General features: G+C 43.3%; 1 protein-coding gene across 6 annotated transcripts in view; it reads right to left on the bottom strand.

Moving 5' to 3' along the window:
• The window catches only part of FLNB (filamin B), a 157,339-nt gene that overhangs the window by 67,388 nt on the left and 77,598 nt on the right, over positions 1-12,353 (bottom strand). For all 6 annotated transcript variants that reach the window (XM_072598836.1, XM_072598838.1, XM_072598837.1 and 3 more), the window contains exons 10-13: positions 6,899-7,025; positions 3,874-4,010; positions 2,922-3,115; positions 352-465 (exon numbers count right to left, since the gene is read on the bottom strand). In XM_072598836.1, the coding sequence (XP_072454937.1) occupies positions 352-465; positions 2,922-3,115; positions 3,874-4,010; positions 6,899-7,025 (572 nt within the window). The remainder of the gene's footprint in view (positions 1-351; positions 466-2,921; positions 3,116-3,873; positions 4,011-6,898; positions 7,026-12,353) is intronic.

Here is a 12,353-nt window from a genome sequence, read left to right on the forward strand (position 1 = left end):
TACTTGGTTCCAATCTCCTCCTCCAACTTCCACTATCTTCTTTCCTCTCAAAACCTAATTTTGTTTTGCTAGAAAAATCCTGGGGATCCATGGGACTAGCCAGTTTTGAAGAAGTAAAGAGACCCATTTGGTGCATGTCAGCTATGAGATGCAGTCCCTGATCAGAAGGGGCCAGCTGGGACCATGTGTTACCACCTTTCATCTCTAGTCATGTCAGTGCTGTAGTTCAGAAAAGTATTTGCCTAGTGTCATCAGACACAATGTACCTTTATTTGGTCAGCTGGCTTTTATGAAGTGTCTCCTATCTCTAGAAAGCAAAGACCCCCAGCTATTAGACCTACATGAACTTACCTGAGCATAGATCTTCAAGGGCGCCTTCCCAGCATCTTTAGGATCAACAGTAAATTCTGCCAAGTTGTTGACAATACAACCAGTCTTTTCTAATCCTGGACCATAGGCACGAACCTGGGAGGAAGGGGAGATAATGATTATCTTCCCGTGACATCCAGGAAAAAGAGGACAAGCCAAATTAAATCCAATAAGAAGCTGGGAAAAAATGAGGAATCTTCTTTTAAGTAACCAAGAAATAAAAAAATCCATCTAAAAAATATGATATTCCCAGAACAGTGTCTGTATACAGTAGGTGCTTAATAAATACGAGACTGATTATGAGAATATGAGATTGTAACATAGGAGCTTTCCCCTATACCAGCATACCTATTAACAGAAGGCAAGGCAAATGGCCTTCACTGGGAAGACAAAGATGTCTCTCTATCTAAAATGGACTGAAAACCAACCCATAGCCTGAACCCTCATCAAAAGGGACAGAGGGTTCTGTCAGGTAACTGGGATAAGAATGACCTTCCATCTCAGCATCACCATTACTGCTTTAAGAGTCAGAACCTCAGAGAACATTCTACAAGGTTGGCAGTTGGGGGCAGTGGGAGATGGGAAGTCTAAGGGGAAGGGGACCAAGGAGGAAGGAGAGAGAATGAAGCCAACAGTTGCTTAGCTGAGATGGTAGGCACAAGCCTGGCTTGAGTTCAGCCTGTCCAGGAAAGTGGCTCATTTCCTCTTAGCCTTCCTCATTCACAGTCTCACCAACTTGTTCCATCGACCACATGGTAGTCAAGCTGCTCGTGTTTTCCATCTATAATGCCACCTTCTGTACATAACCTTTCCTGGCTTCCCCAGCTGCTAGGCACCCCCACCCCCCAAATGTTATCTATTTTGTGAATACACAAATACACAAACACATATATCTCCCCCCAGCTAAATTCTAAGCTCCCTGAAAGAATTAACAGTCTTTGTATCCCCAATGCCTACCCCAGTGCTTGACACATAGTAGGGACTTTATAAATGCTTGTTGACCTGGTGAGATTTCAGGACCCTGACCCAAGCAACAACTGACTCCAGAGTAGCCATGATGAATCACTGTGCCCACCTTCTGCCAGGGAGGTGATAGAAAGAGATGTATTTTGGAATACGGCCAATGCAGGTATTGGCTTTGCTTGATTCTATGTATTTGTTTCAAGGTTTTTTCATTTTCCTTATCCTGGCTCCAACCCCTATCCAGTAAGGAGAGGTGGTAAGGACAGAAAACAGATTTTCATGCATCCAAAAAAATAAGATTAAAATAAAACTAAAAAATGCTGGTTGCCTGATTCATAGAAGACAGAAAGGGAGTTAGAAGATGATCCACAAACATTTATTAAGTGCAACAAGGATCTAAAAGGGGCAAAAGACAAGCCCTGCCTTCAAAAAGCTTACAATATAATGGAAGAGAGGGAACAGCTGTATACTAAACAAGGATAAATAACAAAGAATTAAGGGAGGGAAGGTGCTAAAATGGAGAGGGGGTGGGACAGGCTTCCTGTAGAAGATGCGAGTTTAGCTAGGACTTAAAGGAAGCTGGGCGGTCAGGAAGAGGAACAGAGGAAGAAAGCTTTCTGTTTCTGCTTTTGAATCCATACATGTGGCTTCATCCATGGAGATAATTCCCAGCATGGAAATTCCCTCCACAAATGCAAATGGGCAACTCAGCCTAACAAAGCTAGTGTGCACCAGAGGCAAGGCTCAAACCCAGTCTATTAGGAACACCGCCTCTCATATAGACAGAAATGTTACAGGTCTCCTAAGGACAAAGGTCAAGGTCTCAGGCTGAAAAACCTGCTGGATCCCGGCTGACAGACTAAATGCTGCTTGAACAAACTCTTCAATGGATCCATAATTGATCAAAGATCAAGAGACAGAAGGGACCTCAGAAGTCACGAAGTTCAACCTCCCCCTCATTTTATAAATGAATAAACTGAGCTAACACTACCAGCAAGATTTTAACTCAGGTCTTCTTAACTGTAGAGACAAATCTCATTCCCCTAGACTAGGCTGCCTTAATCATTCAGCCAGTATCTATTAAGTACCAAAATGGGGTTGAGATTTTGAGAAGGAAATCAGAGGGTATCTAGTGTCTCCCCCGCCACACCCCCATCACTTTACAGATGAGGAAAAGTGAGGCCCAGGGAGACTTGCCAACAAAAACCTGAGGAGGAAGCATCAGAAGCAAGATGGAAAGCCAGCGTGTCTCTGACTTCACAGTGCTACGTTGCTTCCATGAATCCGTCAATCAACAAGCATTCATTAAGAACCTACTGCATGCAAAGCCAGAAACAAAATAGTCCCATCTCTCAGAAGTTTCTATTATCTCAAGGGAGACCACACCCACATATAAAATACAAGGCCATGGAACACACAGACAAATACTAGATAATCTTTTGGGAGGCTGGGGGCCACACTAGCAGCTGAGGAGACTATAATGGAACTGCCTTCAATATTCTGTACAATCTTTCATTTGCACTCATTGATAAATAAATTGGGAAAGAAGGGGGATGGGGAGGGCTCTAGGGACCAGGGAACTTCCTCACCAAGTCTGGGTTGAAGTCCCCTGAGGCTGGTTGTATGTAGGCCATGTAAGGACTGTCCTTGATGTCTTCATCATCACACATAATATGGACGGCATACTCCCCAGGCTCCTTGGGCCAATATTTCACATCGCAGGACCCGTCATTCTGGTCATTGTATTCGATCTTTGCCTGGGATGGGCCTTCAATGGCAAATCCTAAAAGACAGCAAAAGACACAACGGACTTGAGACCATGTGGGGAAAGACAAGCAGGCAACCATCAGCCAATAGTTACACATCCTTTATCACTGGCACTGAAGCACGGGGACATCTCCAAGAGATTAAACTGGAGGTCAGGGTCCATCACAGGTTTTCAAAAGTCATCCATCTAACCTCATTCCATAGAGTTATACGTGGAACTATAATGTCCCATTTCAAGGACATGAGTTACTTATCACTGATTGGTCACAAGAGCTATGAGGCAACCAACTCGTGGAGTGGGGGGAGGTCCACTCAGAAGAAATGTCCTATTTATGTGTTAATCATAGAAAAATCAACAAAAGATCCCCATTCACATACCCTCAACACCCCTGTGAGACAGGGAGGATCATAGGACCACACATTTAGAACTGGAGGGCACCTCAGTCAAGGCCATTTATAGATGAGAAAACTAAGGCTCACAGAGTCTATATTACTTCTGAGATCATAACTCTAGAGCTGTGGGGGACTTCCTAGGCCATTTAATGAGCCCATTTCACATATGAACAAACAGAGGCTAAGAAGATTTGAAGTGACTTGATCAAATTCATACAGTTAATAAGTACCAGGGGAGTAGGTTGCAGGTCCTCTGTCTTCCTACCATCCACTACCAGAAGGTTCAATTTAAAGAAGGAGGAGATATAGAATTAGGACAAAAATACATTCATGGGTTTATCTATGGTATTCACAGGATGGACTATTTGTTTATAGGCTTACCCAATGATCCAACTTCTGAGCCAATGGATTCCACCACAAAGTCTGCTGACCTCCCAGCGATGCCTCCATGGAGACCAGGTCCCCAAGCTCTCACTTTCTGGACACCTGCCTCAGGGCCCACTTGGACTTCAAAGGGACTAGAAAGAAACATTTGCTTGCATTAGGAAAGAAGGAGATATCCTTATAATCAAGAATTTCTAAAATGTTATTATTGATTTTGGGCATTTTTCCTTTTAAATTGAGCTCCAAGCTCTTGAACTTTTTCCCACCCCACCTCCAATTCACTGAGAAGGCAATTAATCATACATGTGAAATCATGCAAAAAAAAATTCCATATTAGCAATATTGCAGGAAAAATCAAGAAAGCCAGAAAAGTATACTCCAAATTGCACCCAGAGTTCATCTGTTCTCTCTCTGAAGTGGAGAGCAGATTTTCATCATGGGTCCTTTGGAACTGTTTTAGACCACTGTCTTGATCAGAGCAGCCAAGTGTTTCATGGCACATCATCGTTACAACCTTGCTCTTCCTGTGCACAATGATCTCCCGGGTCTTCCCAATTCATTTTGCATCCGTTCATATAGGACTTGCTGTGCTTTTCTGAAGCCACTCCCCTCCTTGTCATTTCTGATAGCACAATAGTGTTCCATGACAATCATCCGCCGCAGTTTATTCAACCATTCCCCAACTGATGACCATCCTTTCAATTTCCAGTTCTTTGCCACCATAAAAAAAAACCTGCTACAAATAGTTTTGTACATATACGTCCTTTTTTTATCTCTTTGGGTACAGAGGTACTAGTGATATTGCTGGGCCATGGGTGGTGGCAAAAGTAGGAAAAATCCAGGTAGTCAACATCCAATGAGACAAATGGGACAGTACAATGAATATGCTGTGTAAGCTATAAGGCACCGTACAAATGTAAGGCAGCCCTAATCACTAAGCTCTGCCAACTACACGCTGACAGTTCCAGAAAAATCCAGGCAACAGAGTTAGCCTAAAATCTGGAAGAAATGAAAGGACTCAAATATGCCTCAAGAAAGACTCTGCTGGTTCTCCCCCCACCTCTCTGCCTGCTCCTTCTCTGTCTCTCTTGCTGCATCCTCCAGCAGATCACACCCTCTAACTTTAGGAGTCCCATAGGCTTCTGTCCTGGGCCCTTTTCTCTTCCCCCTGTTTGCCACTTTACTCATCAGCTTCCATGGATTTTATAACCAACTTCATGCGGATGATTCTCAAATCTCTTTATCCTGTCCCTGCTGACCTCCAACCTAGTATGGCCAATTACCTTTCACACATCTCGAACTGGAGGTCCAGTAGACATCTTAAGCTCGACACACCCAATACAGAGCTCCTTATCTTTCCCCCTTAAACCTTACCTTCCACTTTACTGTGGAGGGCAACGCCTTCCTCCCAATCCCTCAGGCTTGAAACCTAGGAGTCATAGGAATTCCTTACCATCTCTAACCACCTCCCTGCTCCATCCAATATGGTAGCAAGGCCTATCAATTTCACCTCTGCAACATCTCTCTAAGATGTCATCCCTCCGGTGCAGGCCCCTGTCACCTTATACCTGAACTATTGCCCCTTCTGAGATCATAAATCTCAGGGATTTCCTAGGCTGGAAGGGGTTAGGGGGGTGGTCCAGCCTACCTGAACTCTCTCTCCAGCCCAATCCATCCTCCATTCAGCCATTAAAGTGATTTTCCCAAAACATAGGTCTGATCATGTCATTCCCCTGCTCAATAAACTCCAGTGGTTCTGTGTTTGGCATTTAAAGACCTCCATCATCTGCTTCTCCCACCACCACCACCTTGCCAGTCTTCTTACACCTCACCCCTGATCTAGTGACACCAGCTTTCTTGATATTCCTCAAACAAGCCCCTCTATCTCTCGCCTCTGGGCATTCCGGCTGCCCCCCTCCCCCCAGTTCTGGAACGTGTTTCTTCCTCTCCCTCCTCTACTTCCTTTAACTCCCATCCTCCACAGGAAGTCTTTCCCAGTGCCCCTAAATCTAGTGTCTTCTCTCTCTTAATGATTTCCTAAGTTTCTTCCGTGCAGCTTATTTGAACATATTGGTTTGCTTTTCATCTCTCCCTTGAGACTGTAAACTCTTGAGGGCAGGACCTGTCTTTTGTCTCTGTCACTTAGCACATTGTAGGCACTTAATCAATGTTTACTGACTGACTTATATAAGGCTAATATAAATTACCTAGCTATTTCCTTCCCCCCCCTACCCCAGTTTGACCATGAGTTCATCGGGGGAAGTCCCAGAAGAGGAAACCCCTTCTAGCAACATAGAGCAGCAACTCAATGGTAATGTCCTAGTCTTAGAGAGTTGCCTAGGGCATTGGGAGGTTAAGTGACTGGTCTACAGTCATGCAGCCAGGAGGTGCCAGGGGTGACCTGAATTCCAAGACCAGCTTTCTATCCACTGGAACCTGTCTATCTTCTGATTCAGGAGACAAGAGTTCAAAGCCCGCTTCTGCACCTTGCCTCTCAAATGATCCGTGATGGCTGCGAGGTTATGGAATTTCCATGGAAGGGTACCAGGAAAACCCCACAAGAAAAAGTCCCACACTAGCTTCCTTTGTTTCTTTGAATCCCTAAGGAGATATTAAAAATCCCAAGGACTAATTCCACCAAAATGTGCTCCAACAAATCGCAATAATAGCAGCTGACATTTATGTGAGGCTTTAAGGTATACCAAGAACAGAGTCGTCAATCATGAAAAAAATGAACGAGTCTCCTTGTAGACATGTACCCGTCCTGGCTGCCCTCCCTCCCACCGGCCCAAAGCCGCTCGCACTGATTGAAAGCAGGAAATTGAAACCAGCAGCAGCTTTTTGCCTCGTTGGACTCCGGGCCAAATGTCTGGTGCTGCTCTCCAAAGATTTTCAACAAAGCAGCTCTCTTTGCTTTCCCTGAATCCAGGAAAAAGATTAGGTGGTGGCTCTGACCTTGGTCCCAGCCTCAGTGGCAAGGGGCAGCAAGTTGTTCAGAAGAGTGGCCTGGGCCTCAACTCACCTCTTTGGAATGCTGTGTCCGCCCCATGTGATGACCACGACATATTTCCCAGGAGTTCCTGGATAATACTCAAAAGCATAGATGCCATTTGCGAAGCCCTTTTGTTTCACAAGCTCCTCCAGCCCCTCTGAGGGAACACACATGCAGAGAGAGAGAGAGAGAGAAAGAGAAAGAGAAGAGAGAGATTATCATGAAATATCTACAACCCAACTTTGGCCAAGTCAGTGGTAGAGGGTGGAGCACCTAGGGACCCTACAGACCAGAAGTGACTCATCACAGGTTTGTGGAGGCTAACATGCAGAAACTTAAGCCAAAGCCTTTATTAAGCACCTACTGTGTGCCCAGGCAATGTGGTACAATGAAAAGAGAGCTGGCCACCGCGCAGCACAGCACCTAGACTTGTCAAATGCTCTATCTCTCCTCAAAGTCCCAAAACACTTGGGTCCAAGTTCTGCCTTGGACACATACTATTTGATGCTGGGCAAGTCAATTAAACTTTTAGTTTTTTAGACAACTCTTTAGCCCTGGACTGGTGGGAATAATGACTCCTCTGAAGCGAGAGAACTGCATATATGGAGCTAAAACTGGTGACCATATTTTACATAATTATAACTATGAAAAATGAATTTGAATACACACAGCCATGTCAGGAATTTTTATTCTTTGCACTTTCAGGGTGTTTATCTCAGAAGAGAAGCAGACCTGAACTGGAGAAGGACCTTTTCTCCTCTGGGAATTCCCTATACTATTACAATCATTGAGCCAGTCTCTATCTTAGTATGGACCAAGCACACTAAGCTACATCAAATGTTAGAGGTTGGCTGAGAATGTCCCAGATACTGATTAGGAAGACTAGGCGATCTTCTAGTGAAAAGTGAATTCAGACTAACACTAAAGTGGATCAATGATTCAGTAGCCAAGAACAGTTATCAATCCCCACATTGTAGTCAATACAGAAAAAACCCAATGTAAACAGCACCGCAATTATGGGGAAAAGAAACATTACACAATGAAAGAAATGACTGTAAAGAATTTGAAAGAAATTACAAAAAATCAGTAAATAGAATATTTATTGGGATTAATTGAATTAAATTTAAATTAAGTAAATAAAGGAATGCTGTGCAACAGTGTATTCCAAAATGAAAAGAAATACCTTGAGAACATGGCAAATGCCTGAGGGGAAAATTAGACATTAGAGAGCTATACGGAAACCTTTCAAATTACAAGTCCCGCTCATGCTCCCCAGTGGAATAAAAGGTGAGAGAGACCCAAGAAAATAGTAAGTGAAAAAAATGCAAACTGTAGCCACGGCTTCAGAATATTTTCCAAACTCTCTCAGGAGATAAATGAAAATTAAAACAATTTTGAGAACCCATTTTATACCCATCCGTCTAAAACAAGAGTTGGATCTAAAACCAACAGTTCCGCTTCTAACATTCTGCCAACATGGCTCCCCTCTTGCCACCAAAGCAACCCTGCTATGACTTAACAGATAGTCTTTAAGAGAGGCTAAGGCTGGGTAACTCTTCCTGTCTTTGGCCAGCCTGGAGATAAATGTGTTCCAACTTGGTTCTCAGACAACAGATCTGCAGTCCATGGCTAGGCCCATACCTGAAGCCTTTCTAACTCAGCAGCCTGTTGGCCAGGGCTTGGACTGCCTCTGGCTTGGGCCCTGAGAACCGAATCAACCTGGTGGAGGAAGAGAGTGGACAGCAAAGTCCAAAATTCTATGCTGGTGGGCAAAGGAAAGAGCAGTCATCTCATCACACCCTATTGTGGGCAGGTGTCATCTTTCTAGGGAGTCAAGTCAATAAGCCTTCATTAAGTACCTACTATGTGCCAGGCATCTGACAAGATAATGTAAGAGGAACCAAACTGATCCTCCCCTTTGGCCCAGACATCTCATTACTAGGACTCTATCAGAAAGTCATTAAAATATCAAAACAAGACTTACTGAGCTAAAAAAAAAAAAACCAACCACAAAAAACTTCCTAACTTCATTATTACTTTATTTGGAATAACAAAAACTGGAAAGAGTTTCCAGATCTGACACCCGCAAGGGAGAGGTGAGCAAACTACGTTGTAACCAATCCAAACCAAGAAAGAGAAGAGGTATCTAGTCCAATCTTTTCACTGTAAAGAGGAAACTGAGGCCCAGGAAACGTAACCCACTTCCTTAACAAGGATCTAGAGCTTGGTTTTGGACTGGGGACCTCTAATCAGGATTAACAGAATGTTATTATGCCATGAATAATATGAAAAATACAAGGAAACAGGGAAAGAAAAACAAAGCATTATAGCATGAAGTAGAATTAAAAGAGCTTCCACGCACCGACTAAAATTAAGGGGAAAAGCTACGTATAAGAACACACAGGCAGGCACAGAAGAATGATCACTGCAGGCAAAGGGCTGTTCAGTTCTCCTGTTCTTACTTGGTTAGTGGATGTTTTTAATCCACATGGAGCACAGAGTTTAAGGCTTTATCTGAGGCTTTGTTGCTCATACTGTTAGACTGTTGGTATTTGCTAGATAATCAGATTCATTAACAACACTGGCTGGAGGGCCAGAACTCGAGTCAGGAAGATTCTGATTCTGCCTCAGGAATTTATTAGTGGTGAGACCCTGGGCAAGGCGCTTAATCTCTGTCCCTCAATTTGCCCAGCCATGAAGGGGTGGGGAGAGTGGAATCTCCCAGGTCCAATTCTCTCATTTTGGAAGTGAGGCCTCCTGTGAGGGGTAGCCCAGGACACTTTTGGACAGCTCTAATGGTCAATTAAGAGAGATTAAAAACCTGATTGGGCAGGAAGGGGCAGCCATTCATTCACCCTGGCTATTCACTGGCTGATGGCCATACTTCAGACAGACTTTGGGGCCCCTATGAATGGAAATTTAAATTCTCTTCCGATAAAATCTTTTCCAAAATCAGAAAAATGCTACTTTTAGAGACATGAAATAAATTTTAACAGACTGGGATGGGAGTGGAGTAACTCAGATAAACAGGACATAAAGAATCCCCATCGGTCCACCTCCAGTGACTTAGAGAGCGGGTTCCCATATTACAGGGTGGGCTGCACTTCCAAGCGCCCCTTAAGTGAAAGGCTAGAAGGAGTCTCTCTGCATGGAGAAGACCCTGCACATCCTGGAGATTTGAAGGCAAATGAAAAGTTATGCTCCTTCTTCACTTTCATTTCCCATGATGTGATTAACCCAAATTCAGAAGGTCCCAGTTGTTCCAGGAAAAGCCTCAGTTTTCTCATCTCTAACTAAACAGTCTCTTTCTGAGAGTCGTTTTATCCCTTCCTTGATGACCCTAGAAGCCGCCCACATCATGCTACCTAAATGGTGAGCCAAAGCACCCCCTTGGTGTGTGGGGGAGGAGGGGAAGAATAAGCATTTATATAACACCTACTACGACGGGCTTGGCGCTGTGTTCAGTGCTTCTCAAAGGCTGTTTGAAGTATTTATCTACATAGCTTTCCAAAGCGGGTGATACCGCCCCTTAGGGCACACTGTAATGATCCAGGGAGGGACAGTAGTAGTTCAAAATGACAGTTTTTTTTTAAAAAACCATTAAAGGTCCCCAATTGATTAATGGTCAAAGGATATGAACAGACAGTTTTCAGAGGAAAACAATTAAAGCTATCTATAGTCATATGACAAAATGCTCTAAATCACTATTGATTAGAGAGATGCAAATCAAAACAACTCTGAGGCACCACATCACACCTATCAGATTGGCTAATGTGACAAAACAGGAAGATGATCAGTGCTGGTGAAGATGTAGGAGAGTTGGAACTAATTCATTGTTGGTGGAGCTGTGAGCTGATCTAACCATTCTGGAGAGCAATTTGGAACTATGCCCAAAGGCCTACAAAAATGTGCATACCCAGTTATACTGCTTCTGGTACTCTATCCCAAAGAGATCATAAAAATGGGAAAGGGTCCCACATGTACAAAAATATTTATAGCAGCTCTCTTTGTGGTGGCCAAAAACTGGAAATCAAGGGGATGCCCACCCATTGGGGAAGGGCTGAATAAATTATGGTATATGAATGTAATGGAATACTATTGCGCCATAAGAAATGATGAACAAGAAGACTTCAGAGAGGCCTGGAAAGATTTACACGAACTGATGCTGAGTGAAAGGAGCAGAACCAGAAGAACTCCGTACACAGCAACAACCACAGTGTGCGAGGAGTTTTTCTGGTAGACTTAGTACTTCATAGCAATGCAAGGACCTAAAAAATTCCCAACGAACTCTTGAGGTAAAATGCCATCCATATCCAGAGAAAGAACTATGAATTGGATCACAGAATGAAGCAGACCATTTTCTCTTGTGTTATGTTTTGTTTTCATGGTTTCTCCCATTCATTTTAATTTTTCTATGACTAAGGTGAAAATGTATTTAATAAGAATGTAGAACGTATATAAGATTGCATGGGGTGGGAATCTAAGATATATGGAAGTGATCATAGAAAACTGAAAACAAACGAATTAATTTTTTAAAATCTTATTCTGAACTTAAGAAATAAAATAAGCATTTCCATACCATAGTTTAATAAAAAGATGATTGCACACAAAACTACAAATCTATTAAGTACAGTTTGCTGTTCTTCTGAAATATATAATAAAGTTATTATGTAACTTTCAAAAAAAAAATAAAAACCATCAAAGGGTTAAAGGAAGTAGATTTCCAGAGGGGGTAGGAGCTGAGTATTTTTTTTTAAAGCAGGTGTCAGGCCAAATAAGTTTGGGATTTTTAGTAAATAAATATCTATTATTATAAATATTTGATCCATATAACACCCTGGGAGGCAGGTGCTATGATTATCCCCATTTTACAGTTGAGAAAATTGAGGTAAACTGAGGTAAAGTGATTTGCTTAAATTCACATGTAGGAAGTGTCTGGATTTGAACTGTAAGGATCAGAGAATGCCACTTATTTCAAGGCTGTCGGGAGAAGCCTGTCTCAGTCCAAGACTGCCAAGCAAACCAGAAACACTGAACTTGAAAACTCCCCACAGGCTTCTTCTCAGAGAGCAGCTTTTAGACACTGTATCTAAAACCTGAGTCTGAGACACCAGGTAGGAACTTGCTTTGTGTCTAGCCGGGAGGTTTGGCAAGGGAAGACGGTGAGTCACCGATGGGACCCAAGGTCAAACAGCTCTTCATTTCTTGTTGCTACAGGCCCAGAACAAGTGCCGGCCCCATGCTGCTCTGGCATCAGCCCACCTGCTGCCCGCCTAGAACCACAGCCTCCCACATAAGAAGTTATGCCCAATTTTAGGTGCTGGTCCAGTCTGAGGTGTCCGTTCAGAGCAGGATTTGTTCCTGGACCCAACACACGGTGACGACCAGGGACCACTGCCCAATGGGCAAGCATGAGATTTCTGAGACCCCATGACAGACTCTACTCAAGCTACTTTTGATGGCTTAAATAATAATGATAACAACG

This window comes from Notamacropus eugenii, chromosome 3, assembly GCF_028372415.1.
Source record: "Notamacropus eugenii isolate mMacEug1 chromosome 3, mMacEug1.pri_v2, whole genome shotgun sequence".
NCBI classification, from domain to species: Eukaryota; Metazoa; Chordata; class Mammalia; order Diprotodontia; family Macropodidae; genus Notamacropus; species Notamacropus eugenii.